This window comes from Saxophila tyrrhenica, assembly GCF_035928015.1.
Source record: "Saxophila tyrrhenica strain CCFEE 5935 chromosome Unknown scaffold_1, whole genome shotgun sequence".
Taxonomy (NCBI): Eukaryota; Fungi; Ascomycota; class Dothideomycetes; order Mycosphaerellales; family Extremaceae; genus Saxophila; species Saxophila tyrrhenica.
In genome coordinates, this window is record NW_027041733.1 from 1,120,568 (window position 1) to 1,145,337 (window position 24,770).

General features: G+C 54.5%; 10 protein-coding genes across 10 annotated transcripts; 4 read left to right on the forward strand and 6 right to left on the reverse strand.

The window, feature by feature from the left end:
- Positions 1-74: 74 nt before the first annotated feature.
- Positions 75-3,309, reverse strand: LTR77_000492 (uncharacterized protein; the record flags this gene model as incomplete). The annotated part of the gene is made up of 4 exons (XM_064797757.1): positions 75-1,184; positions 1,666-1,774; positions 1,830-2,238; positions 2,346-3,309. 4 exons carry the CDS (start codon positions 3,307-3,309, stop codon positions 75-77), a joined length of 2,592 nt encoding a protein of 863 aa, XP_064663991.1.
- Positions 3,310-3,861: 552 nt separating this feature from the next.
- Positions 3,862-5,739, reverse strand: LTR77_000493 (uncharacterized protein; the record flags this gene model as incomplete). The annotated part of the gene is made up of 1 exon (XM_064797758.1): positions 3,862-5,739. One exon carries the CDS (start codon positions 5,737-5,739, stop codon positions 3,862-3,864), a length of 1,878 nt encoding a protein of 625 aa, XP_064663992.1.
- A 605-nt stretch (positions 5,740-6,344) lies between these two features.
- On the forward strand, positions 6,345-6,849 carry LTR77_000494 (uncharacterized protein; the record flags this gene model as incomplete). Its single annotated transcript, XM_064797759.1, has 2 exons — positions 6,345-6,497; positions 6,550-6,849. 2 exons carry the CDS (start codon positions 6,345-6,347, stop codon positions 6,847-6,849), a joined length of 453 nt encoding a protein of 150 aa, XP_064663993.1.
- Positions 6,850-7,454: 605 nt separating this feature from the next.
- Positions 7,455-9,435, reverse strand: LTR77_000495 (uncharacterized protein; the record flags this gene model as incomplete). The annotated part of the gene is made up of 2 exons (XM_064797760.1): positions 7,455-9,315; positions 9,371-9,435. 2 exons carry the CDS (start codon positions 9,433-9,435, stop codon positions 7,455-7,457), a joined length of 1,926 nt encoding a protein of 641 aa, XP_064663994.1.
- Positions 9,436-9,953: 518 nt separating this feature from the next.
- LTR77_000496 (uncharacterized protein) lies at positions 9,954-11,178 on the forward strand (the record flags this gene model as incomplete). Its single annotated transcript, XM_064797761.1, has 4 exons — positions 9,954-10,341; positions 10,395-10,625; positions 10,657-11,069; positions 11,119-11,178. 4 exons carry the CDS (start codon positions 9,954-9,956, stop codon positions 11,176-11,178), a joined length of 1,092 nt encoding a protein of 363 aa, XP_064663995.1.
- Positions 11,179-13,148: 1,970 nt separating this feature from the next.
- On the forward strand, positions 13,149-16,483 carry LTR77_000497 (uncharacterized protein; the record flags this gene model as incomplete). Its single annotated transcript, XM_064797762.1, has 2 exons — positions 13,149-13,187; positions 13,259-16,483. 2 exons carry the CDS (start codon positions 13,149-13,151, stop codon positions 16,481-16,483), a joined length of 3,264 nt encoding a protein of 1,087 aa, XP_064663996.1.
- A 343-nt stretch (positions 16,484-16,826) lies between these two features.
- Positions 16,827-18,635, reverse strand: LTR77_000498 (uncharacterized protein; the record flags this gene model as incomplete). Its single annotated transcript, XM_064797763.1, has 3 exons — positions 16,827-17,219; positions 17,275-17,409; positions 17,469-18,635. 3 exons carry the CDS (start codon positions 18,633-18,635, stop codon positions 16,827-16,829), a joined length of 1,695 nt encoding a protein of 564 aa, XP_064663997.1.
- An 884-nt stretch (positions 18,636-19,519) lies between these two features.
- Positions 19,520-20,599, reverse strand: LTR77_000499 (uncharacterized protein; the record flags this gene model as incomplete). The annotated part of the gene is made up of 1 exon (XM_064797764.1): positions 19,520-20,599. One exon carries the CDS (start codon positions 20,597-20,599, stop codon positions 19,520-19,522), a length of 1,080 nt encoding a protein of 359 aa, XP_064663998.1.
- A 412-nt stretch (positions 20,600-21,011) lies between these two features.
- Positions 21,012-24,065, forward strand: PHO91 (low-affinity phosphate transporter; the record flags this gene model as incomplete). Its single annotated transcript, XM_064797765.1, has 5 exons — positions 21,012-21,054; positions 21,190-22,640; positions 22,696-23,040; positions 23,090-23,867; positions 23,920-24,065. The coding sequence occupies 5 exons, from the start codon at positions 21,012-21,014 to the stop codon at positions 24,063-24,065; spliced, it is 2,763 nt and encodes a 920-aa protein (XP_064663999.1).
- A 141-nt stretch (positions 24,066-24,206) lies between these two features.
- LTR77_000501 (uncharacterized protein) lies at positions 24,207-24,500 on the reverse strand (the record flags this gene model as incomplete). The annotated part of the gene is made up of 1 exon (XM_064797766.1): positions 24,207-24,500. The coding sequence occupies one exon, from the start codon at positions 24,498-24,500 to the stop codon at positions 24,207-24,209; it is 294 nt and encodes a 97-aa protein (XP_064664000.1).
- Positions 24,501-24,770: the final 270 nt, after the last annotated feature.

Sequence of the window (24,770 nt, forward strand, 5' to 3'; positions counted from 1 at the left end):
CGCAGAAGGTATCGGATTCTGGGAGAGGATGATGGCAAGCGCCTTTGAAAGTGGACGGTGCCTGAGATAGATCTTCACCCCTTCTCCTTGCCGCCACCAACGCTGCTCTCACCACCGGTAATCCTTAAAACCCTCCCCATCGCCTTTACGCCACTCTTCAGACTCGACTCATGCCCACTACTCTTCTTCCGCCCGATACTCTTCTCCACCGGCCCTTGCTTTGGCGGCCACTCGCCATCGTCTTTCCAACCTTGGATCAGAGCTTTCATCAGCACGGCTAGATTTATCGGCACAGACGGTGTGCGGGACTGCAGTATGATCTTGCCGTATATCTCCGGGAAGACTTCTGCTTTTATTCGCTTGCGGATGGGGTGGTTGGGAAAGAGTGTTGGTGCCAAAGGGACGAGGATCTCTGAAGGTGGGGCTGGAGGGCGAGTGTTGATGATGGTTTGTTGGGGAAGCTCCGGTGTAGTTGATGGGCTCGAGATGACGGCTGAGGTGCTTGAAGTGCTGGACGTCGAGGTTCGCGGTGTTGTATTTGGAGAAGCGGAGGCAGATTCTAATGCTGATACCGCTACGATCTGTTCGTTCTTCTTGCTTTCCAGTATCTGCACCTGCTGGGATGTATGCGCGGCACACCATGCGTCCCGTCTTGTAATCCAATGCGCCAGCCCGTCGTTCCACTTCACCTCTTCATCCAGGGCTTTCTGTCGTTTCCGTTTCCTGGCATCCTTACGATTCTGAATCTGCGAGCCTACGCTGTCTGGCCCCTCAAACCGGTAATTGCTCTTCTTACTTCCTCCGCTTCCTCCGGTGCTGGCCGTGGCTACGCTCTCGTTGTCCGAGGACTCCTCGCTGCTGTATTCCCGCTCCCGCCATTCCACCGGCTCAAAGTACAGGTACGGTGCCTCACCAGGCTTCGCCGCGACACCAGTTTGGTAGTGCGCAGGTGTATGGAACTTGAAGCCGGCAACTCGGTCCTCATCCTCTCCCGCGACCTCACGTCTTCGTACGGGTGTCTGGAATGCGGGCAAGGGCGGGTAGTCCCAGTCGTTGCGCAGTCTGTCTCTCAGCTCTCTTTTGGCCTCTTTGATCTGCTGCTGCTGTTGAGGGCTTCGGTGGTGGGCGTGCGACATGCCCAGGTGGAGCGTCATCGTGTGAGCATCGGGTGAGTGGAGTGTTAACTATCGTGCGAGGTTGCCGCTCCTCGATTTTGATGTTACGGGTGGGGTTGGTACGCTCAAGAACGTCTTTTGCTTACTCTGGGACGTGTGGGAGGACATCTCGGGTGGTGAGGTGACGTGGGATCTTCACTTGCAGTTCGCTGTCGTCATGAATCCCGGTGCGCCTTCCTAATTTGTGCCACCTCCACGTGCTACAACCACCTCATCGTGGAGATCGTGGAGAAAGCTTAGTACTGGTCTTAAAGAACATCGAACGAGCTACGGGTCTGCGCGGGTTCATATATTAAGACACCGCTAACTAGGCCTCTCCTCTATCAACGACAGTCCTCACTCCCTAACATAGTCTCATCAAGACCTGCTTCTAATCATCGTGGTTGTGCAGATCTGGTTTGTGACGGATATCTCGTACTGCCACGGTTGCATTTGACGTACTGCTCTGCGAGCTGGATGATGCCTGGAGGGAGGGTGAGGGTGCACTCACTCTCGCACTCGATGCGTCACCTGCTGAAGGCGAAACAGCTAGCACGTTTATTAGATTGTTCGGCGGCGGTGAACCCGGTCCAGCGATAACAACATCAGGGTTGACGCCTCTGCGGAAAGTACGTCAGCGTAGCCTTGAGAGTAACATTTCACGAAGCTGCTTACGGTCTACAATCCTGTCCGACACGTTTCACGCAGAAAGTGTACGGTGTCGTGCAGGTGCTAACCGGCGCACGCTGTATCGCGCACACTTTGGGATTGTCCTTGAAGAACGGAGAACAGAGGGATGGCCCGAGTGCCGCGCCTTCCAAATCTTCAGCGAGGAAATTGTTGAAAAGAGTAGGTCCGCTGTCGCCCGACACTGTTGTGTCCCAGCCCACGGAAACTTGACAGGACTCAAAGGTGTACACGTCACACCATTTGCGGTTCCCGTTGGTGTAGCAAGCGGAGCCATAGTTGACCTGGCTGTTATCGGACACCACCATTGCTTGTTGGATCTGCTGGCAGTCCTCGGTCAGTGGTTGGGAGATTGCGCTGCAGGCTTCTTCCGGATCGCCTAGGTCCTGGCCAGTACCTGGAGTGCAAACCAGAAGAGTCAGCACATCTATTACGCGTTCAAGCAGATGCCCTCGTCGAGAGGTCCTGCTTGGCTTCACCAGTCGACGCAGCATCCGAACTTACCCAGGTCAACAAGGTCGCCAGGATCGGCATCCGCATTATCCCCGTCAACTTGCCGCCGAGTGATTGTCCCACGAAACTGTTGAGAGAAGAACCGCGACGCGGCGAAAAGTGCATACGTGTCCGCGTTGACAAGCGCTAGTGTAGGTGGTTTCTTGGAGACAGGAGGGGAGTTCTGTTTTGCGTACTGTTTGACGAATGTCGGTCCATAGAGCGACGTGAACTTGTCATTGAAGCCAGGATCCGGCACCCGACCGGCGAGAAAAGCTCGAGCATCGCCAACTGCGTGGATTAGCTGGTCGTCATGCTCTGCGCTTGAGACGTTCAACGTACTGTGGTTCACGCTGTTAGTTGTCGAGCGGAACGAACTAACTTGAGTCGTGTCGTAGGGTGTGGTGTACCCGACATTGTCGAGATGCATGATTTCGTGCAGCAGGATATATTCCCAAGAACGAAAGTCCTCCAAATCTGTCGATGTGGTTCCCGACTGGACGAGTTCAGCAATGTGCCTGAGGTTTGGCGTGCGGTTGCCTTTCAAGAATGCAAAGGGGCACACGACGATGGTACCACTTCCATCGGCATTGTTCGAGGTCCTCATCATGCTGGAGTCCGGGCATTCTGTCGCTGAGCCGCACCTCACCCTCGCGACAGGCGCCTCGCTACTGCCAACCTGTAGGACGGAACCCGCTCGTTGGAGATTGGAAGAGACGAGCCCGAACCGCTTTCCGAAGACAGGACCGGAGTACCCAGCGCCAAAGTATGCGGTAAAGGAGGGATCGTCGCCAGCAAAGTTCTGAGCGGCATCCGTGAGTTTGTGAGCCTCCTCGGCCGCCAAAGAGATGTCTGCCTGTTGGCTAGCCGTGCAAGTCGAAATGATATCGTCCAAGATCAGCCTGCCAACGACAAGCCCTTGTGCGGTGGCCCGAAGGCAGGCGGTCAGTAACAGAGAGAGGAGAAGGACAAGCATGGCTTGATGATGTTGCTGGTAACTCGCTGCCGGGTTGTTACGTGCAGATATTGCATGATATATGAGATCGCTTTGCGCCCTACCGTAGAATATCTTAGCCGGGAAGACGGGCTAACATTGCACGATCAATGTAAGCGTGGTCTTGGAACCGGAAGTGAGAAAATTTGGAACTTGCGTCTGGACCATCAGGCGCCGCTCGTTGTTGTTCAGCTCTTGCGGCTAGCAAAAGCCATTTCAAAGTCCAAGTTGCGCGCATACGTGCAGGTCCCCATTGCTGAAGTCAGCAAAAGAAAGGTACGGAAATAGAATGCGGCCGCTTTATACTCATCTGTCATTCAAGCTTGGACGGGTGTTGTTGTTGCGGCGAAGATGTCTCCGAAAGGTCTGGAAGCACACTTGCAGCCAAGAGACTGAATACCGTCATTCAACAGCGCAAGCTCCGGTTAAAATCCATTTGGAACTTCCATCTTACAGCCCTTTCGAACACTCGTGCCCAAGACTCCATCGCTCATGCAACCCTGTACATATACACTACTCCAAACATCCCATCCTTCACGACCCAGGCAAAACATCCCTCCACCGATCGTAAACTCCCTTGCCCCCAAAATAGCTCTTCTCATCATCCTCCCAAGTCCGCCTTTCCAGTGTCCTCCTCGCGCCAAAAGCACGCACGAACTTCCAGATCTCTGCATCCGCAAGGTTCCAAGCCTCCATCGCCTCCCGCTTCTGCACAGTCTCTTTCTTCCCACCGCTCCGCTCGCCTTGCTGCACGAATGCCTTGCCGTTGAGGACGAGCATTTTCTGCTTCTTCAGCTGGTCTTCCGTAGGCACTGGACCGTCGAACTCTTGCTTTGGTGGCGGAGGTCGGCGCTCGGGTCCCGGGACGGGAGTTTCTGACTTGCCGCTCTTGAGCCGAGCGCCTGCGATGTCGAAGCCGAAGATCCAGTTAAGATCTTCCAGGTCTTTGGGGCTGGAGACTTGAGATGGTTGTTCGGCGGTTAGCCAAAGGGAGCGCGCGATGCCGTGCTCGGAAGCCACTGCTTCTTTGAAGGGCGCGAGGCGGGCAAAAGAGGAGATGCCGGTACCCAGGAGTTCTTTGGTGGCCGCCATCATCCAGGTGTCGCGAGTGGTGTTTCGTCGGATGTACCGAATCTCCATGTTGTCTTTAGTATGTATTAGGCTTTGGAGCGTCCATGGGTGCGGTACGGTTGTGATGGTGAATTGACTGCTTTTGTTTCTGAACACTGGCGGTGTGATGACTCTCAGCGGCTGACTGCTGACGCAGGGTCTGCAATTTGGATGGTTCGGAGGGCAGGAAGATGGCATTGGAGAGGCAGAACATTGAGACAGATTCGTGGCGATGTCAATTGCCGGCTCGATCATTGCTGTCGTGTTCTGCGCCAGTGGTTTGGTAACCGCTATACCATCTGTGAAGAAGTTCTGCCATGTCATGTGCAGGTGGCTGTTGATTAGTGTGGGAAGCAAAGCAAGGCCGTCGGCTCTGGTTTCGTCCTTGTCAAGCTTCTCCCTGATGACGCCGTACTTGTCTTTGATGGTGCTTGTACTGTAGAAAGCGATGCTGTCGTGGTCTGAGTCGACCTTGAATGTATCAGAGGGTACAAGGTCAGTCAGAGAAGACGCCTGTTCCAATTTCGACGAATCGAGCGCAGTGTTCAGGAGTGCCTCCACTGATGCCTTCGATCCAACATACAGTCCATTCTCCAGATGTTTGTACCGTGTCAGGGCTGGGTAATCTCCCTTCCGCAGGAAGCTGAGCAAAGTATCGTCGTAGTGCGCCATCGGCAATGCCAGCCAGTTGCACAAAATGCCAGTGCCCATATTGTGCCACGCCAACCACCTCATAAACTCCAACTGCAACTCTGGCTGCAGATTCAAGTGTTGTACCCTCTTATAAAGCGGGTTATGCATCGCTTCTGCCGAGCTCAATACAACAGGCTTGAAACCTTGCGCCCACCAAGCTCTTCGCCATATCTGCAATAATTCCTCCTCCGCCAGCCGGCTTTTCTCGTCTTTTCTTCGTCCTGCGGCGTCGAAGTATGTATACACCCGCGTCCTCTCCCGCAACGGCGGTAGCACCGTCCTCTCGGCGTCGATCGTAACACTGCTACTGAACGGATTCTTCCACTTCAAGTCGCTGAACCACCGCGTATCGCCTGATCGACTGTTCGCTTGGTCCGGCGGAGGCGTATGCGCTGGTGTTCGGAATGGATTGAATCTTTGCGACTGATCGACGAGCTCATGCGCGCCTTTCTCCAGTTGCGGTCCATATGGCACTTTCTCGAGGTAGGGGTCGGTTTTAGAGGAGCTGCCGAGAAAGACGATGCACAAGACAATGAAGCCAGCAAGAGATGCGACTATCTGTAGCCGTCGCGGGAGATATGAGCAGGGGTTCCTGAACTTTGGTGGCATGTCGGCGCTGTCCAGCAGCGGTTTCCTGCTATCGTTGAATCATGCGACTGTCGTTCTTACGGCGTGCCTGCGGCTGAAGTCGGTCTCCTGATGGTTTTGGTGGTGTGATCCTCGTAAGCTAAGACATCATCCTGTCAAAGCCATTCAAATCGCGTCGTTGCCGGCGTCAGATTTGTGGTTGTATCATATCTCCAACGATCTCGAAAACATCCTTTCACATGCATGCGCGTCGAGGATAAGGGTCTTTCCCAATCGGGATGTTGCAAAGTCACCTGACAGGCTTGGCTTCCCCGAGCTCCTCCGACTTCCGTTTCGACCTCACCTGTTGTTCATCGTCCCTTCTCTGTGTGCTCAATGTCTATACGGCTTCATGCCACTGCCTCGTGCTGGAAACTATCAAATGCACATACAGTCAACACTTTTGACTTGCTCGTAACGAGCACCGAGCCACATAGTTCCCGAAAGCGATCTGTCACATTTCAAGCTCGGGTTGAGCATGGCGCTCTGCAGCCTCTCATACACAACACGTACTATATGGTAGCATAGTATGATCAATCTTTTCTCTACCCGTTACACTTCTTGACCTTGCCACTCGCGACCGCAACATGGCCTCATCATCCCGTGTACCTTCAGGTGCAGCCAGCGGCAAAGCCCCAAAGAGCCCGGAGTCGTTCGAATCGCTCGCATGCCGCAATGCTGCAGCAGAAATCCTGCAAAGCTACGAGAAGCTGTCCTGGCTCGCGATGCAGCGATGCGAGGTGAAGTGCTTCCAGATGGCCTTCAGCTTTTGCAACCACTGACTGCTAACAGTCCCTAACCCAAACACGCCTCCACTTCCAGAACATCGTTGCCGGCTTCACGGACGAAGACGAAGCGAAAATGGTCGACTACAAGACGGACAATACGCCTCGTCTCAAGCCGGGAGAAGAACCGCGAGGGAGCAGGAAAGGCAAGGAGCGCATGAGTTCTGGTGGAGGGGGTGGGGGTGGGGATGGAGTTGCGGGCAGCAGTGCACAGAAGACTGATAAGAGTCGAAGTAAGAACGATGCTGGTGGCGGGAGCACGCCGGGCAGTGCGAGCAAGAAGCGGAAGAGTGGTGGCGGGAGCTGAAGTGGTGCACGGAAGGCTGATCCAAGTAGTTCATGGAACGGACCTGGTGGTGCGATCCCGCTGTTTAGTGGAAGGAAGAAGCGCAGCAGCGGCATCAATAACGGGAGCTATGGGAAGGCGGAGTCCAGGTGTAGAGAGAGCACGTCGAACAATGCAAGCAAGAAGCCTAAGGGTGGCGGCCGAAATCAAGAGCGTTGAACGAAGAAGAACGGAAGTGGTAGGCGTACCATACTGAATAGAGAATACACCTCACTAGGTTCTACCCCGAGATTTTAGCAGCCGAATTTCTGGAGTTCAACAAACGAAGTCCATCATCTTTCCAGCTGTGGGGCAAGGTCATCCCCACGTGTTGGTGATAATACGCGCAAGAGAAGGATTGCAGAAGAGGAGCAGGTATTCAAAGCACGATCTGTGGCATTGGTCTTATCTGTGTGGAACGTTTTCGGGGCTGATCGAACGCCTGCAAGCAGCCGCTCCTTCGCATGCCCTGATACGATCCTTCTTAGTCTGGAACTTGCCCTTCAATCGTCAATCTCCCGCTCGATAAATGGCCCTCAACATCTCATCCTGCAGCAAAACAACCTCGTCTCAACTTGATGGACCGACTACTCGAACTCCGCGGTGACGTTGCCATACATCCGCCCGTCGACCTTGAGCTCAAATCTCAGCCCGCCGCTCTCGATTTGCATCCCGATTTGGCAATCGAGACGCTTGAACCGACGCCGAGTCTTGCTCACCCCTGATGTCCAGAGTTTGGCGGGAACCGTGCCGAGATTCACTGGCATGCGACAGAGGATCCTGGTTGATGAGCCTGGCTGGGAACTGTAGCCAGCCGGCGCGTCATCTCTGTCGCAGATGACGAGTTTTTCGATGATGTACTTGCTGTCACCAGCATAAAAAGTCCTGTAGAACGGGAAGAGCAGCGGGACGTCTGGCGCGCAGGTCGAACCTTTCTTAATATACCAGGACATCCGGTCTTTCGCCTTGTACTGGGCTTCCTCTTCATCCCATTCTTTGCAATGTGCAGGGTGAATGGATGGGTAGAACTTCTCATTCGCGGCGACACCGTAATGACGACGCGACATACGGCTCGTCACCATGTCCACTCCTTCCAGTCCGCGGAGAACAGCCCCCCGAACGACAGCAGTCCATGTATTCGAGGGCTGTAGGATCTCGACACCATTCAACGATGCGCCAACCCGCTTTGGAAGTCTCGTGGCAACCGTCTTGCCAAAGTGATGTGTGAGAACCTTGTGCAGGCATTTGGACTGACCAAAACCTCCAACAAGAACGATGCTTGCCACAGTCTTGCCCTTCTTGCGCAACTCCTCGAGCTGACCATGAATCAGCCCAACGACCTCCGCTATAATCGGCTGGAACATAGCTGCGACATCCTTGCCAGGCAGTGTGAGGAAGCCTTGCTCGATGCCCACCTCTTCGTCGTCCGGCATACCTGCCAGTGCGATCGGATAATCTGTCATATTGTCTGGGTCGAAGTTACGCTTCACATATTCTTCGAAGTGCTTCAACGCGGTGTTCCAGGTCCTTGGCTGGCTGCGGCAAATCATCTTGAATAAAACATTGCCAAGCTTCGACTTCATCCACTCTTCGAACTTGACGTTGAGCAATGCTGCACCGCAACATGCACCCGACCCTGGAACCGACTCTTCGATGCGGAGTGGGTGAAGCTTTACTACTTGAAACGTGATCAAATCCACTGGTCCCCCTCCAGCATCCACACAGAGTATGTTGTCGCCGGTCTCCAGGTGACTTGGCTGCATTGCTTGCAGGGTGTAGACTGCAGCTGCTTCCGGCTCCGATATCAGTGTGAGATCCGGCCCCATTCCTGCCTTCTTCGCAGCGGTGAGTGTGGCATTCTTCGCACCGTCCGACCACACCGCTGGCACCGTCAATATCCATTGGAGATGGGTCGAGTCGATGAACACGGTGCCGTATCGCTTTGCGAGTTCTGCTTTGGCATGCTTGTATACCTCACGGAGATAGTCGGCAACAACTGCTGTGGCGGTCTTTCCAGATGCCGCCAACAGTTCATGGAGTTCGCTGCTGGAAACAAATGACGGAATGTCCTGGTGGTCGAGCAGAAGCTTCATGCATCGGAGACGAGACTCCTGAGGAGCGATGTCGAAGCCCCAGTTGATTGTAGTCTCTTTGCCGGATCCTGCTGGCTTTGGCTGAGTTGAAGCAGCGAGCTTTTTCCCGGGAGGAGTGCCCATTAGGACGGACCAGGTATCTTGAACACCTTGGCCTGCAGCAGAGGAGCTTGTGCTCTTGGCTTTTGTGTATGCGATCTCGGACGGAACTTTGTCTGAGGTCAGCCCGCTCGCACTCGGCCACCTGATGTTCGTCAGTACGCTGATTCTACGGATGCTAGCTGTGAGGTCTTCCGTCCTGATCACCACGATCTCGTCCGCTTTGTGCGACGTGCCGCTGTAGGCCTCAGCAACTCTGCACGGAACACGTTAGCATCGGTATACTGACAGAAGGTTTCACGATCGCTCACCCAGAGAACGTCGTGCCGAAGTCAACAACGAGGACGATGCGGTCTTCATCCTTCACTTCCACCATGGTGGCGATGGAGCGAGGCTTTGTGTCGGGAGATGGGGTGCGAGACCTGAAGACCGTGGATGTGTTGTTGCTTGTTGTTGTTCAGAGGGGTTGATGTAAGTTGAAAAAGGAAAGAAGCGACGTTTCGCTGACATGCAACAAAAGAGGTGAAGCGAAGTACATGCGATTTTGACACATGTCACTCACCAGCGGCTTGGTAAGCTTTTCACTTCTACATCAGAATTCACTTCACCTGGGCCCCAATTGAAAGCTCACCTCAATGAAGCTCACTTCATTGACATTGGTTCACCACGAACGGACGACTTATCACCAGCGTTCCGAGTCTTTCGACGTCTATAATACCTGGAAACGTGCTGATTGACAACAACCCACCGACGATGCCACCTGGTCTGTATGTTGACGCCCCCACCCCATGCATCTACTGAGCCAGCGAATGCTGACACAAAATCGCCATTAGTCTTAGCTGGGTGTCGGGAAGCGGCAGCGTCGACCAAGGTGCACAAAGAAACAGATCCAACATGCCACAGGCGACTCGCGAAGCAGCCGACTACGGGCGAGACGACAGCCCGCGCGAAACTCGTTCACACTCCCGACAAGTGAACGGCATGCTTGAGGAAATGGAGCGTCTGGAGAGAAACGACCAATCGCTGCGACACGACCTTTCGATGATGAAGCGGCGACTCAATGATGCGCAGAGGGAAACTCAGAACATGAAGACGAAACTCGCAGCTGAGCAGACTAGGACCGCAAAGTTCGAAGAGCAGGCGAGAGCATTCAAGAAACTGATATCTGCAAACTCTGAAGTGAGTGGATTGGTATCAGATGATGTCATCACCGGGAAGTTCGAACAAATCTTTTACGGCATGCAAGACTTCGTCGTGAGCACATTCCCGGGCGTCAAGTTTGGTAACTCCTCCGCCCATGCCACCGTACTCGTTCTGATGCTAACTGTGTTGTAGATTACGAGCAACTCCCCGATCGTCTCAAGCACAACATAAGGCAGTTCCTTCCAACCGCGCGAACGCTTCCGAAGTCTCAATGGCTAAACGTCGCCACCAGTATCATCGCTCAGGTGATGCTGTCATACTTCGAACCGGGCAACCATTTCGGAGAGAGCGAGGACGGCAATTTCGAAGCCGCTAGTTTATTAGCAAGCGATGCATTTGGTGTGCATAATGCCAGCGGTCAAAGTAAGGTGCAGCGCAGCTAACGTTCTGATAGCAGCTAGTGTCCCTGAGAACAGGAAGTGGCTCGTTGAGACACGCAAATTGCTCGCTGCTTATGATGCAGATGCGCTTCAACAGGCCGACAAATCGCTCACATGCGAAATGGTGGAGAGCGCACACAACAACCTATGTGATGCTATGGATGTGGTTTGGCAGAAGGATTCGGTCGTGACGCTCCTCAAGGTGTTCACGGATGCTCAGGAGTTGCATCGATTGTTGCTGGCACAACAAGCTGAGTACATCGTGGAGATGAGACCCGCGATGGTCAATGGGAAGGCCGTGACCTTCGAAATCAGCTCGATGAAAGACGTTACTGGTATGGGGGATGATTCTGACCTGGCCGACAACGGACTGGTACTGTCTATGTTCCCCGCGATATACAAGATTGACCATTCACAGGCCAAGACGGTAAGCTCCCAGCTCTACCCGGTCAGAGAAGACTGGCTAACCTGTACAGTTGGACAAAGCCGTCGTTGTAGCCAAGGCTCGAGTTGTCACCAGCAAGACACAGTCCTAACGAGCGAGGTTGATCCAATGCGGGTGGATGGAAGATCGTGGCAAAGGCAGTGGGGATTGAATTTGACGAGGTAGCAACAGTGGGCTATGCATGACTTCTCATTTGATGAACCTAGATAGATCTATGCTATGCTATGGCACCTGCATCTCGCCCTGTTCCTGCCTCCTCTGCCGCCCCGAATGTTGAATGTTTGGCTTCGTCGGACCAGACTGCCAGTACTGTGATAGCTCATTGCGGCTCCGACAAGTGGGCGCCATATTGGTTGTTGAGCACAGCCGCAATCCGCTTATACAGCTCTCAAAGGTAGTCAACCACGACATCGCTGACAGCTTGCGCACGATAGCGAGAATGTCCTCCATGCAGCTTGACCCTTATATGTTCTGGCATGTCTTCGTCGTCGTCCAGGAGAACAGTCTCGACCGCCACTACTGGCGTCTCACGAGTGCTGGTAGGGTCTCCACCAAAGACAGTCGAGGCAAGACCGTAAGAAGTGCACGAGAGAGCTCTACCGGTGGTAAGCATACTCTTGTCAGAGCACGGTGGACTTACTGTCATTCACGTAAGACTCATTGCCGTTGAGCCTGCTACTATCCCAGTGGTCACTGCCCGTGAGACAGTGCTCCATCCACGCGGAATGGTGAGGGCAGCATCTTCTGCATTCCGAGGATTGCTTCAACCAAGCAGAACGTCCCGAGCCCTTGACTGATCCACGGAAGATTGACTGACAGTACAGCAGCGTGAGAGTCATTTGGCTTTTGGAAAAGCCGGCATGCCGTTCTTCATGCACTGGAGGTCGACTGGCTCATCTCGTAAACACTGAGAACTTCACATGCGGAGGCACAGGAAGCCATGCGCCGGATGGCGTCTTCGAGAACAATTTCATCTCGGATCGTGCCTTGTATTGACACGAGATCAAGCGGTAACCTCTTCGCTGCATGTTGATCCTTGCGGAAGATCGATACTGGTGTCGTTCGTCTTTAGCCGACTGCACCAATAGAGCGCAAACGCATCTTCCACACCAGTACTTCGGCGCATTGGTGGAAAGACTGGCGAATTGATGGCAGTTAGCCGCGCGCGGATACGGTTTGCTCAATGTCGCTTACAATTCTGTCAAGCCTATAGATCGATATGCCCACAGATCGACACAGGCAAAATCTAGCGGAAGAGATGGGAGATGGTAGTCCTAGAAACCAGCTCCGAGGAACCGATCGTGACGAAGACACACTTCCTCAAACTTCAAAGGACGACCCTTGAGATTGACAGAAGACTGATCAGGCTGCCAGGCAACTCCGATCTGGTAAACACCGACTCTCAAGACCTGCTCGTTATCCGGGAGCGAGTCACTGTCACGCTGCTACACAGCAGAGCCATATCTTCCGTCCAGGCCCAGACCGTGCAGACCGTGCGGCCATGCAAGCGACGTCTCTCCACAGCGGCACATCTGATCTCGAAACCCCTGAGTCTCGTGGTGGGCCACTCGCCCCGGGACGCTAGGATCGCTTCAACTTCACCTCGCACGGTCGTCGAGGCGATCACTCCACCATCAATGCTGCCGTTTCACGTTAACAACCGCGAACTCTGTAAGCGCAGATCATTGCTTCTCTTTCTAACGGAGTTGGTAAACGAGCAATCAAGATAGGAAGCGTTCGATGCGTCTTCTGGCAATGGCGTTGGAACAAGGCTCCCTGTGGCCCAAACCGTCTGTTCCCCCTGGGCCGAGCTATGGGGTTATAGGACGCCACGCGAGTAGGCGACGGCGGCTCATCAAGATAGAGGCCGGACTGTTCGAGGAGCTATGATAATCCTAGTTGCGCTGTTTCGACCTCCGGCGCAAGCTGACTCGGAACGACATACAACACGGCAGGGCCCCTTCGTCGTCTGGTCGCCCGTTGTCTCTACTACTCTGTCGCTGGTTCTCTCGCAGTCCTTTCGCTAGCTTTCTTGTATGTGCCAATGAGCGGACGATCAGAATGCAGCGACCTGGAAGTCCGGTGAACCACTTTTCGACGGTAGGTCATTAAACTCTAATACCACCCTTGGCCTGCTCTATTGGGCTAATACACGAACTCTGATGTCCCAGGGCCATCGACCCTCTGGACGACATCATGACAACCACAAGCCCAGCTATCGACTCTTTCCGGCAGTCGAACCGACACCTCCAGCCTCACCACAGTCGAATCAGAAGGACAGGTCGCAAAGAGCTGGGAAGAAGCGATCCATATCGCTGGATGAGAGCGCGAGGTGGCCCGCGGCCAGGCACAATGCGCCAGACAGATTGGCATCATTGAATCTGGATCTCGATGCGCAGCTGGCAGAGCTCGACTTGATGCCAATTGCTCAAGATTCGCCCATGGACAGTCCGACGGTGCCATTTGGATACAACGGCTTTTCGAAGCCGTACGATGAGGACCGTAGCCGAAGTAGCAGCGCGCCTGGAGAGTACATTCGGGACAGTCAGACGCTTCCGACCAGAGCGGCGTGGACGGCCAAACAGAGCGGCCCCCATCCAATGGGGGGCCCGGCGGGACTGGGACTGTCGATACCAGTCAGCAGACTAGCCGATCGACCTTCTGTACGACCCTCTGCACGGCAAGGCCCACACAAGCCTAAGCCAGCATTGACCATCGACATCGTCAAGCCGGAAGATAGGCCGCCGCCTCCACCACCAAAGTCTCCACGCCATGTGCGCGACGCTTCAGCGCATTCGGGAGTATCTTCCATGCATGGAGAGTCGCCTGCGTCTGGGACCGTCGCGACGCCTAGTATCATGCGAGCAGCTTTGGTGGACGCGCAAGGAAATCCTATACAACTGCCGCCCATACTACACGCGAAGCAAGGATCGTACTCCAGCAATGGGAGCGATCTACGTGTGCGTGAGATTGTGCTCAAGAAGGATCACAGTGGACAAGCAAAGCCTGCTCAGCCCGTGCAACAGCCGACTGCGAAGGGCACGAGCCAGGTCAATCCCAAAGCTGCACCCCAGCCACCGGAGAAAACGCAGGACACGACAGCAGTTGACCCTCCATGGCAACTCCCAAAACTCCCTTTCATGGACCACGTTCGTATGCACTCTGCTGAGGGTAGTGTCAGTCGGCCGACTGCGGGAGCTTCACCATTGAGTTTGGACAAGGATCATGCCAGGACAATGTCTGCCGAGACCATCATGGGCAGACCACCGAACACAGCCCAGAGACTAGCACGGCAGCCGCCGAAGGATGCTTCCCAGATTGGTAGTCTACCAAGGACTGTTGTTGGACGTGGTCCAGAACCCTCCAGACGGCCGCTGGAAAGACCACACGGCCCAGCTCAAGGCGCGCGACCTCCTTTCGAGGAGAAGAATCGCCCGCTTGAGAAGTCTCGTGCTCCTGCATCAGAAAAGAGCCGTCTGGATGCATTACAGGGTCGAACGCTGAACAAGGTCGAGATCCCTGATGTGGGACCAGGACGTCCGAGCGAGCCACTTCCTCCACCAAAGGATAAGCCTCGAGGGCCTGAACCACGTACACCACACCCTGACGGTGCTACCGAGCAGGAGAAATCAGGTGATGCTACGCCGACCTCCGCCACTTCAAAAACACCAAAGATGAACCTCCACAAACCCATGCCAAGTCTTCCTCCAAAAGCAAGCCCCTTCCAAGACCACTACCGCGAGATGAAAGACGGGGAGGAATCTGAGAAATCGGAACGACCACAGCTCAACCCATCGCCACCTTCGCAGGGAAGCTTAGCAAGCACTGCTGCGCTTGGGAATATCTCTAGGAGTACGAGCCCGGTCCCTCCCCCAAAGGACCCAATGCAACGGAAAGCAGGCCATTCTACAACAGAAGTGGGCGCTGTGACAGTACATCATGGCGAAGCAAGTGGAGCTCCAAGGTCGCAGAGAAATGTGAACGAGGGCTCTCAGAGGTCTGGTGATCCGGCGGCGATGCATGCTCACAAGACGTCCCATCAGCTATCGTCGCTCGATCGGCTGAGAAGGGCTCCGAGTCGAGACATGCGATCACCTACCCCCGACCTTGCTAGCCGATCGCAGACTCCGCCGTTGACTGCGCGAGCATTGGACAAAGCCTTACCGACCACCTTTGGAGACGACACTCCTTATGCGCGTTCCACGACGCCGGACACCGCCACAAGGCTTGGGAAAACACCAGACCTGAATCAGTTCGAGATCGACCCAATACAGACCCTTCAGACCATCAACAAACAGGTTGATGCGCTCCATGCCAGATACACCCAGCTTCGCTCAGACCGCCTCAGACTCTCTACTGCAATTTCCGCCAATTTGAAGGATCACAAGCCTGGCCCTGACTATGCTCATACTCTGCTCGATCAGCACCTCTCGATCAATGCCATTAACAGCTCGATGGACATTTGCTTTGCGAAGTTGAAGTCACTCGACTGTCGCAAGGAGGATGCAATCGCAGTCTTGATCGCTCAAGCGAAGGCCAAGAGCATCTCAGAGGATTCTACCCACGATGATAGCAAGAGTGTAGCTTCTGTGCAGTCGAATGCTACTACAGGCCTCACCATGCAATCAGGACAAACAACGCCGGATGTCCAGCCTAAGACACTTTCCCCCAGATTCTACAACCCTTCGAAAGTGTCACCCTCGATTGCTTCTACCACCAGTTCAGCAACAACCACGCCGGACCTATGCAAAGGCGTCAGTGCCGTACCACCTCTCGAGATCCGCAAAACGCAACCCACGACCCAAGCAGAGAAACGAACAACAGTCATTCGGAACGATTCTGAAGCGACGGGCGAGCAACATTATGCCTCCAAGAACTTGCCACCGCCTCCTATGTCGCCGGTCTCCATCATCTCGTCCATCGAGGAGGAGAAGAACAAGACGAAGAGAATCCGCATCAAGGGTGCGAAGGCAGCGAAACTGCTAGGCCTCGTGGCTGAGTCCAGAAACGGCAAGCCTGGCAGTCCTGACATTACTCTACCAGATCGATCGTCTCTAGAACGAGCAGGCCGCCGCGACCACTTTGCCATAGAGGTAGAGATCCAGTCGAAATTCTCTGACGCAAGAGCCGGCCAGCCTCCAGCAACAGCTCAGACTGCCACCGTTCCGAAGCGAAAGTCCCTCGCGTCTCCACGGCAGGGCACGAACGATTCTATTGACTCCACCGGCACGAGTTCAGTAAGCGAGTCCGCACCAGACGAACCTGAAGTCAAAACGCCGCGGACTTCACAAGACGCACCCTTTGGGCTGAAGAGCGCGAAGAGAGGCATGCTGCAGACTATTCAGGTCTTTGTGGACGATGATATCTTGGACTATTACAAAAGCACTGAACGATGATGGAGGAAATGGAGATGTAATGATGTATACGACTAGCGATAATGGGTAGACAGAAATGTACAGATACTGTTGATACCAGTCGAAGTGATCATGCTGCTACTGTCCGCTGCCATACGTCACTTTACTATGTGCTTGAATGTGGAGGGAGGCATAGCCGTGCTTCTGAACTACCATGCTTGACGTGATCTCAACAGAGCAACAGTCTTTGCTCTTGAAGAAACGCATGGCGAGTATCCACAGCGTGCTACCTCTTGTTTTGCCAGGTATCACATGAAGTCGTTAGATGACGCTATTTGGTTATAGACATGGCCAAGCAAGTATATGTGAACGGCACAAAGAACGATCAGCCCCTCTTCTCAGCATCACCAGCATCTTCAACCATGTCTACCCTGTCCTTTTCCTGCCCAAAGTTCTCCACTGCGCCGCCCATGTTCAGGGTCATCTGCTTGCCCTTGCGACCGATAAGGTACCATGGCAATTCGAACACGGCGTCAATGGCCTCGAGGCTCTTGTTGGCGAGCTCGGGGACGAAGAACCAGGTCCAGAAGAAGCCGATGGCTGTTATGACTGCGAAGAACATCATTGTGCCCCCTGTTGTCATCGAGATGAACATTTTCGGCACGGCTTTGGAGTTGCCGTATTGGTTGACGAAGTGGAATGTCATGGCGAAAGAGCCGCCGATGGCTCGGAGGCGGAGAGGGTAGATTTCGCTGTTGATTAGGTACTGGATGGAATTCTGGAAGTTGAGGTTAGCAGACGGCTTTTACGGCGTCGAGGTCGTTGGTACTCACCCAGCCCAAGGCCCAGCCAAAGCCTGAAATATAGATCATCACAATCGCACCCTTGGCCGCTGCCTTTTGACTCGATGACTGCGGCTCGTCGTCTGCGATTCCCGTGTCGATCAAGAGGAAGAGGGCCATGTACAGCTACGTTGGTCTTGTCAGCCATCCTGTCAGACGTGATGGAAGGGGATGGAGTAACCTACCATACTGATGAACTGTAGCGAAATGCCGCTCATGAGAGCCTTCTTTCGTCCGAGAAAGTCGATGAGGAAGAAGGCACAGATAAGGGCCGAGCAGAACTTGACAATACCGAAAATGGCAGTCGCGAACAGACCTTCCTGGTCTCCAGTCACTCCCATCATTGCAAAGTACTGGGTCGCATAGATAGTGATGCTCGAAGCTCCAGACCATTGACCAAGCAGCTGCGAGAATACAGACAGCATGAGCCGGTACCTGTTCTCTGGAAGTGAAACAAGCTCCTTGACCGGTCCAAACCACGTGTTGCCCATGGTAGCTTCGCGCTCTCGATCAAGCTGGTTGTTGATATCGAGGAGCTCAGACTGCACGTACCAGTGCTCGGCAGGTAGGTTGCGAAGCTTGGAGAGTTTTGCGGCAGCTTCTTCGTGCTTGCCAACCTTGACGAGCCAGCGCGGCGATTCGATGGCGAAGAAGGACAGGAAGAAGATGATGGAGGCGAAGTAAATGTGCAGGAGGTTCGGGATGACCCATTGCAGTTGCGTATCGGGGCTGATGTTGATCGAGGATCCCCAAGAAGCGAAGTAGGACAACATGATGCCCAGGTAGACAGACCCGCTAAACATGCAGACGCACAGACCTCGTGTGAAGCGCGGCGAGACCTCGGCGAGGTAAGTTGGAGCCACGACGGTAGTCTGGCCGATACCCATCCCAGCGATGAACCGGCCGGCATACAGCATACCAATTTTCGCGGTCGAGGCAGAGCCAAGGAAGATCGCAATACCACCCACCCATAAGAGACAGAGTTGTCGCGTTGCCCACAGTCGGCCGATCTTGTCCGTGATGTAGAAAGCGATCAGGGCACCAAGGATTGAACCCATCTGGACCATGCTAGCAATGTTGCCTAGGAGGTCGGCTTGTTCGGATTCGCTCAAGTCGGAATTTTCGCCCAGTCCGAAGTGCCTCTGGAAGGATGGCAGGGAAGCAGATGTGCCTATCAGCCCTTCATCGAGGCCACGGGCGGCGCCCATCAGGCCGAAGACTGATTGCGTTTTGTCAGTACTGATCGTGTCTTGCGCCAATGTGCTAAGCTTACCGAAGACACCGAACCATAGACGCCAATTCAAGATTTCCTTGGGCGAATCTTCGCTTCGACTCTTGAAGAATATGCCCATCTTGGAGAGCTTGGTGAGCCTTAGCTTTGGAGAGACAAGAGAATACCAAGAGGAATGCTTCAAGACAGTCAAATGCGTGCAACAGCTGAGCTGATGAACAGAATGTGCGGAACAGGTCTGATACTTATCTCTGCGACCATCTCGGCCGCTCATTGACGGCGTTGCAACGTCTCACTGCAATGCCAGGGCTGATCTGCTACGCTGGAGGCTAGTACCCCTCCGTCACACAACCATCCGCACCACGATGTGGGCTGGCGGGGGGGTATTCTCGTGCTGCAGCGTGTTGCAGCTGTACCACCCGCATAGAGCTTCCCCACAACGTAGGTGGCGTGGCGGAGACATTCACTCGTTCGGTGAAGTTAAGCAGCGCCAAGGGGCTACCAAGAGAGCCAAGAGTGAGAACTTAGCGGTTTGTGGAGATCGACTCGTGCTGTCCGATGACTGCACATGCAAGAGGGCACGAGGGGTGCGTCTCGCTTGCGCGGTGTGCGAGGGCTGCGAGAGACGGGATGCAAGAGACATTATGCGAGTCAAACGGAGACAGCGGCACGGCCATCGCAAGTCAGTTGGTGCGGAATGTATTGCGAAGAACGTCAAGCCAGAAACAATCCAAAGCAGTGGAGCGTGCGACGGTCCGTGGAAGGTTGCAGGTTGCATTGCGAAAACTTCACGGAAGCGGGCTTTGCTTCAAGGCGGCGACTGACGGCAAAATCATCGTCGGGGACTCAAAGCCTGCGGTGTGTCGAGTGCATTTCGCGTAGAACAGGGAGAGCCGCTAGAGACAGGACTCCTGCACGTTCTGTCAGGGCTCCGGCTTCCACAACCGGGAAGACATCGGGGAATGGAGGGCCAGAGCATGCTTTAATACAGCCTCACATATGCTGCTATTGCTCCACCACCTTCAGCTTGGCGCTGCCGACCCGCTCTGCCTCATCATTCAACGCGTTGATCTCCGCCTCAACGTACGGAATGCCGTCTCTTCGTCGCGTCTCTTCCGTGAGCTGCTCAATCTCGCCGGGAAAGTATATCCTGTCGACCCCAGCCATCTTCTCGCAGCCAACGCAGCGTTGGGAGAGGTAGTCCATTCTGCCCTTGAAGTCCTCAAGACTCATGAAGAGATCAGGCTTGATGGCCACCAGAAAGTGTCCGACATCTGCAGGCTTGCTGGGGTCGTAGGGATTGGTGACATGGCCTGCAAAAGCACTTCCTGACAAGACACCAGAGAAGACGTCCATCATGATGGACAATGCACTTCCTTTTGGTCCTCCCATTGGCAGCATCACGCCTTCAAGCGCTGCAGCTGGGTCGTCCGTCTGCCGGCCCTCTGCGTCTAAAGCCCAGTCTGCTGGAATCTTCTCACCTCTCCTTTTAGCTTTGTAGATCTTGCCACGGGCAGCGACACTTGGAGCCATGTCGAGGATGAACGGCTTCTCTTTTCCGCCCGGAGCTCCACATGCAATTGGGGAAACGCCCATGAGTTTCTCTTTGCCACCCCAGACAGGTAGAGCGGGCGAGCTATTCGTGAAAACCAGCGACATCATACCGGCGTCGATGGCCTGCTGGACGAGCCAAGCACTCATCCCAAAGTGATTGCTGTGCTTCACGCCGACCATGCCGATGCCGTAGATCTTAGCCATCTCGACAGCTTTGGCCATGCCCATGTGCGCGGCAACAAAGCCGAATGCATTGTGAGCATCTACCTGAGCAACGACGGGCGTGACTTCGTGAAGCGTTGGCTGTGCTCGTGCATCCAAGACTCCTTGTCGTATGCGTGCCATGTAGGAAGGGATGCGGTTTACACCGTGCGTGTCGACGCCTCTCAGGTCCGCTGCTACCAGACATTTGGCCACAATGTCGGCGTTTCCCAGTGGAACACCGTTGCCTTGGAGAATGCCTTTAGCATATCCTTCGGCATCCTCGGGTCGTACGTAGTATTTCTGGGCATCCGATGGTTCTTCCGCCATAGCTCCCTAATTCTCCTCAATTGGAAGGAATGGTAAGTCGACTCGAGTGAAGAAAGAATAGAAGTAGTACGCGAGTCTTTCCGAGTAGGTATAGAGTACAAGAGAGAGAAGTTCGAACGAAGCCGTCGGGATGGGCAGAGGAACAGCTGAACGTGGAGTCTCACAGAAGGTACCTTACCATGCGCGATGTCGGCGGCGGCATTTCACTTCCAGCCCCGGGCTGATGCATCTGTTTCCATCGATTACGACCCAAGCCGCTGTACCTGTTCGACCGAATCATATACTCGGCCGTTTGTGTCGCAATGTCCTATGCGTGGATGCTAGGAAGAAAAGAAGACGTGGATGTGGTCGGCATGTGAACGCGAATAGAGCTCGGCTATAGCCGATGTGCTCTGACCTCACCCGCCCAATCATGGCAGACGGCGTGGGCATTTGGGCGGCTGTGGCGCGATACGGTACGGCACCACCACCTACACTATTCTTCGGGACCTACGCCGACACATGAAGCTGCCCTCCCACCGCCATCCTGGACCGCCGACGAAGGGAGGGATGGGGGCAGTACCGTAACTACACCGACGAGCAAGACCTAGAGCTCCAAGAACTCCCCCCGCCTGCCCTCGACCGCCCTGCCAGCAGCCCCACCACCCTACGTCCGCTCGCTACTACCTCTCTCCGCCGCCGCGCAAAGGTCTGCCGGCTGCTCGAAGACGAGATGAAGTTCTCGCACAGCATCCAGTTCAACGCTGTGCCCGACTGGTCTTCGCACTACATCTCCTACTCCAACCTTAAGAAGCTCATCTATCAGCTGGAAAAGCAAGTACACGCAAAGTCCGCCGCAGATCGGGATGCCGTAGACCCCGAGTCTTCTCCTCTGCTCTCCAATGGCGACTTAAAGGACCCAGACCAGGTCTTCACGCGCAAGCTGGACGATGAGTTGGAGAAGATCTGCAGCTTCTACCGTCTGAAAGAGCTCGAGATCTATGGCGAGGTAGACGCATTGATCAGAGATGTCGAGGAGTTCGACTCGGAGCACGCCGAGGGCGAGATTGATGGCGAAGGCGGTGGAGTCAGACGGCAGAGCGTGTGGGCTCGCGCCAGGCAACAGAGCATATTTCGCAGCTTTCAGCTGCCGCCCAAGCGGCGCAGAGCGTCGATGAGCAGCCGGGAAGCCCCTATACCGGAAGAGGACGACAGCGATGTTGAAGATGACGACGAGCACAGTGCGCTCACCAAAAGCCAGGTTTCAGATCGGCGGTCAACTACGAGGAAGGATTTCGCAAGCGGAGAGCAGCTTGGTCCTCATGACGACGTCAACGCTTCTCAAGAGATTGGCCGTCGAAGACCGAGCGTAGCGTTCAACGACTTCGGGGACGATGCACTACAGGCGCTTTACGACGAAGGCATCACGCTAAAGAAGCGGGTCATCAACCTCTATGTCAACATCTGCGAGCTGCGATCATTCATTCAGCTGAACGAGACTGGTTTCTCAAAGGTCTTGAAAAAGTACGACAAGATTGTCGACCGGAATCTGAAATCTCAATACATCAACGCGAAGGTCAAGCCTGCGTACCCGTTCCAATCAAGCACGTTGGAACATCTGTCCCACAATTTGGACCGGGTGGAGACTGCATACGCATCTATCGTTACCAAAGGCGACGTTGATGCAGCGCGGCAGGAACTCCGTTTGCATCTCAGAGAGCATGTTGTCTGGGAGCGGAATACCGTATGGCGAGAGATGATCGGGATCGAACGGAAAGCACAGGCGGCTAATCTTGGTATTCGGAACACGATGCTGGGCCAGGACACTGATCCCAAGAAAGCCAGACTCCAGGGCGATCAGGAAGACGGTACAACGAAGGAAGTCCGGACGCCGCTGGGCAATACGCGCTGTCCGAAGTTCTTGCTGTCCAGCACGTTCTGGGTGCTTGTGGCATGCATAGCAATCTTTGCCACTTTGTTGGCTGTGCCCATCATGGAAAAGCCTGAGCAGCAGAACTGTCTGGCGCTGGTCATATTTGTGAGCTTGCTGTGGGCTACAGAGGTCTGTAACAATCTCGTCCGCTTGAACCACTACATCGCTAATGTGTATTTTGCAGGCCATCCCACTCTTCGTGACCTCGCTGCTTGTGCCATTCCTGGTCGTCGTTCTGCAAGTGGTACGGCAGGATGACAAACCGCATCAGCGACTAACCTCGAAACAAGCTACAAGCTATGTCTTCTCTGCCATGTGGACACCAGTCATCATGCTTCTGCTCGGCGGCTTCACCATTGCAGCTGCATTGTCCAAGTACAACATTGCCAAGATGATGGCAACATTTGTCCTGAGCAAAGCCGGCACGAAGCCACGAACGGTGCTGTTGACAAGTATGGGTGTTGCTATGTTTGCGAGCATGTGGATCAGCAACGTGGCGGCGCCGGTGCTGTGCTTCAGTATCATTCAGGTAAGGATACAGAAGAAGTGTGTGGTTGCAGTACTAATATTTGGCACAGCCTATTCTTCGCAACCTCCCATCCGACAGCGACATGACTAAAGCCCTGCTGCTCGGCATCGCCCTGGCTTCCAACATGGGCGGCGCAGCATCACCCATCGCCTCGCCACAAAACCTCATCGCACTTCAAAACATGTCTCCACAGCCCGGCTGGGGCATCTGGTTCTTCATCGCGTTGCCAGTCTGCATCATCTCCATCGTCCTCATTTGGCTGCTGCTGCTGGTAACCTTCCGGCCTGGTCGCAACACCACCATCGTGCCCATTCGCCCAATGAAAGACAAGTTCACGGGCATCCAGTGGTTCATCACCGTCGTCACGATTGGCACGATTATTCTGTGGTGCGTAAGCCACCAAATGGAGAGCATCTTCGGCGACATGGGAGTCATCGCGATCATCCCCATCGTCTTGTTCTTCGGCACCGGCATTTTGACAAAGGAAGACTTCAATAACTTTCTCTGGACCATTATCATCCTTGCGGCCGGTGGTCTGGCTCTTGGTAAAGCGGTCAACAGCTCCGGACTGCTCCACACAATCGCCACCAGCATCACTCAGGAAGTTGAAGGCCTGAGTTTGTATGGGGTGATGTGCGTTTTCGCCGCCTTGGTCGCTGTGGTGGCCACATTCATCAGTCATACAGTCGCCGCCCTCATCATCTTGCCGCTCGTAGCTCAGGTGGGTGGTAACATGAATGACCCGCATCCCAATCTGCTTGTCATGGGAACGGTCTTGATGGCGTCGGCAGCCATGGGTCTCCCCACGTCCGGGTTCCCGAACATGAGTGAGTCCGCCTCGAACGCAGTCTTGAGATCATCTGCTGATTATCCTTCTAGCCGCCATCATGATGGAAGACTCCCAGACCGGGCAGAGGTATCTGCAAGTACGGCATTTCTTGACGAGAGGCATTCCGGCCAGCATCATCGCATATGTTGTCATTATCACGATTGGATACGGGCTGATGTATGCTGCTGGATTATGATATAGCAGGCAAAGTTGCCTCGCAGCTAGATTGGAGCACCTAAGCACCTTCTTGGATCGCACGTCGCTGTCCCTGTTTCGTAGTGACGTCGTTTGACTTCTGAGTCCGTTGCATTTCAGTTCGTAATTGCTTCGGGTCGCGTCATGCATCCTCCGGGTCTTCCTCGCCATACATCTCCTCCTCTCGTTCCTCCTTGGTCTTACGGGAAGCGGTCGCTCCTGATTGTGCTGCTTTCTCGTCTTCCATCCTCTGCGTCAAGAAGGTGTTTACGTTGCCTTGCAGTTCTGTAACGCCGGACCGCAGAGCAGAGAGATATGCTGTCTTTGTGGCCACATCCTGGACCGTCCCGTCCGCCGGAGGAGATGGCACCGTTGATGTGAAGGTCTCGGAGATATCCGGAGCGCGGTAGTCTGCCTTAAGCCGCGGTGCGGACATTTTGCGCAGATGATTGAGGGACGAACTGGAAAATTGAACGTCGTGGTGTTGGAGATCGTTCAGCACGGACCTTTTCCAAGACCAACGTCAGATCCTAGGCAACTCCACCTCCTCGACTTCAATTCATCTGTCAATTTTTGAATTGCATCATGCACCATCTGGCCAGCCGCGTCTTTGCGTCGTACCATTGGTACACTCGCAAACAAAGCGCGCCAATGGCTTGCTGTTCGGGAATCTGCAGAGACATTGCCATCAATTTCCGTTAACGCC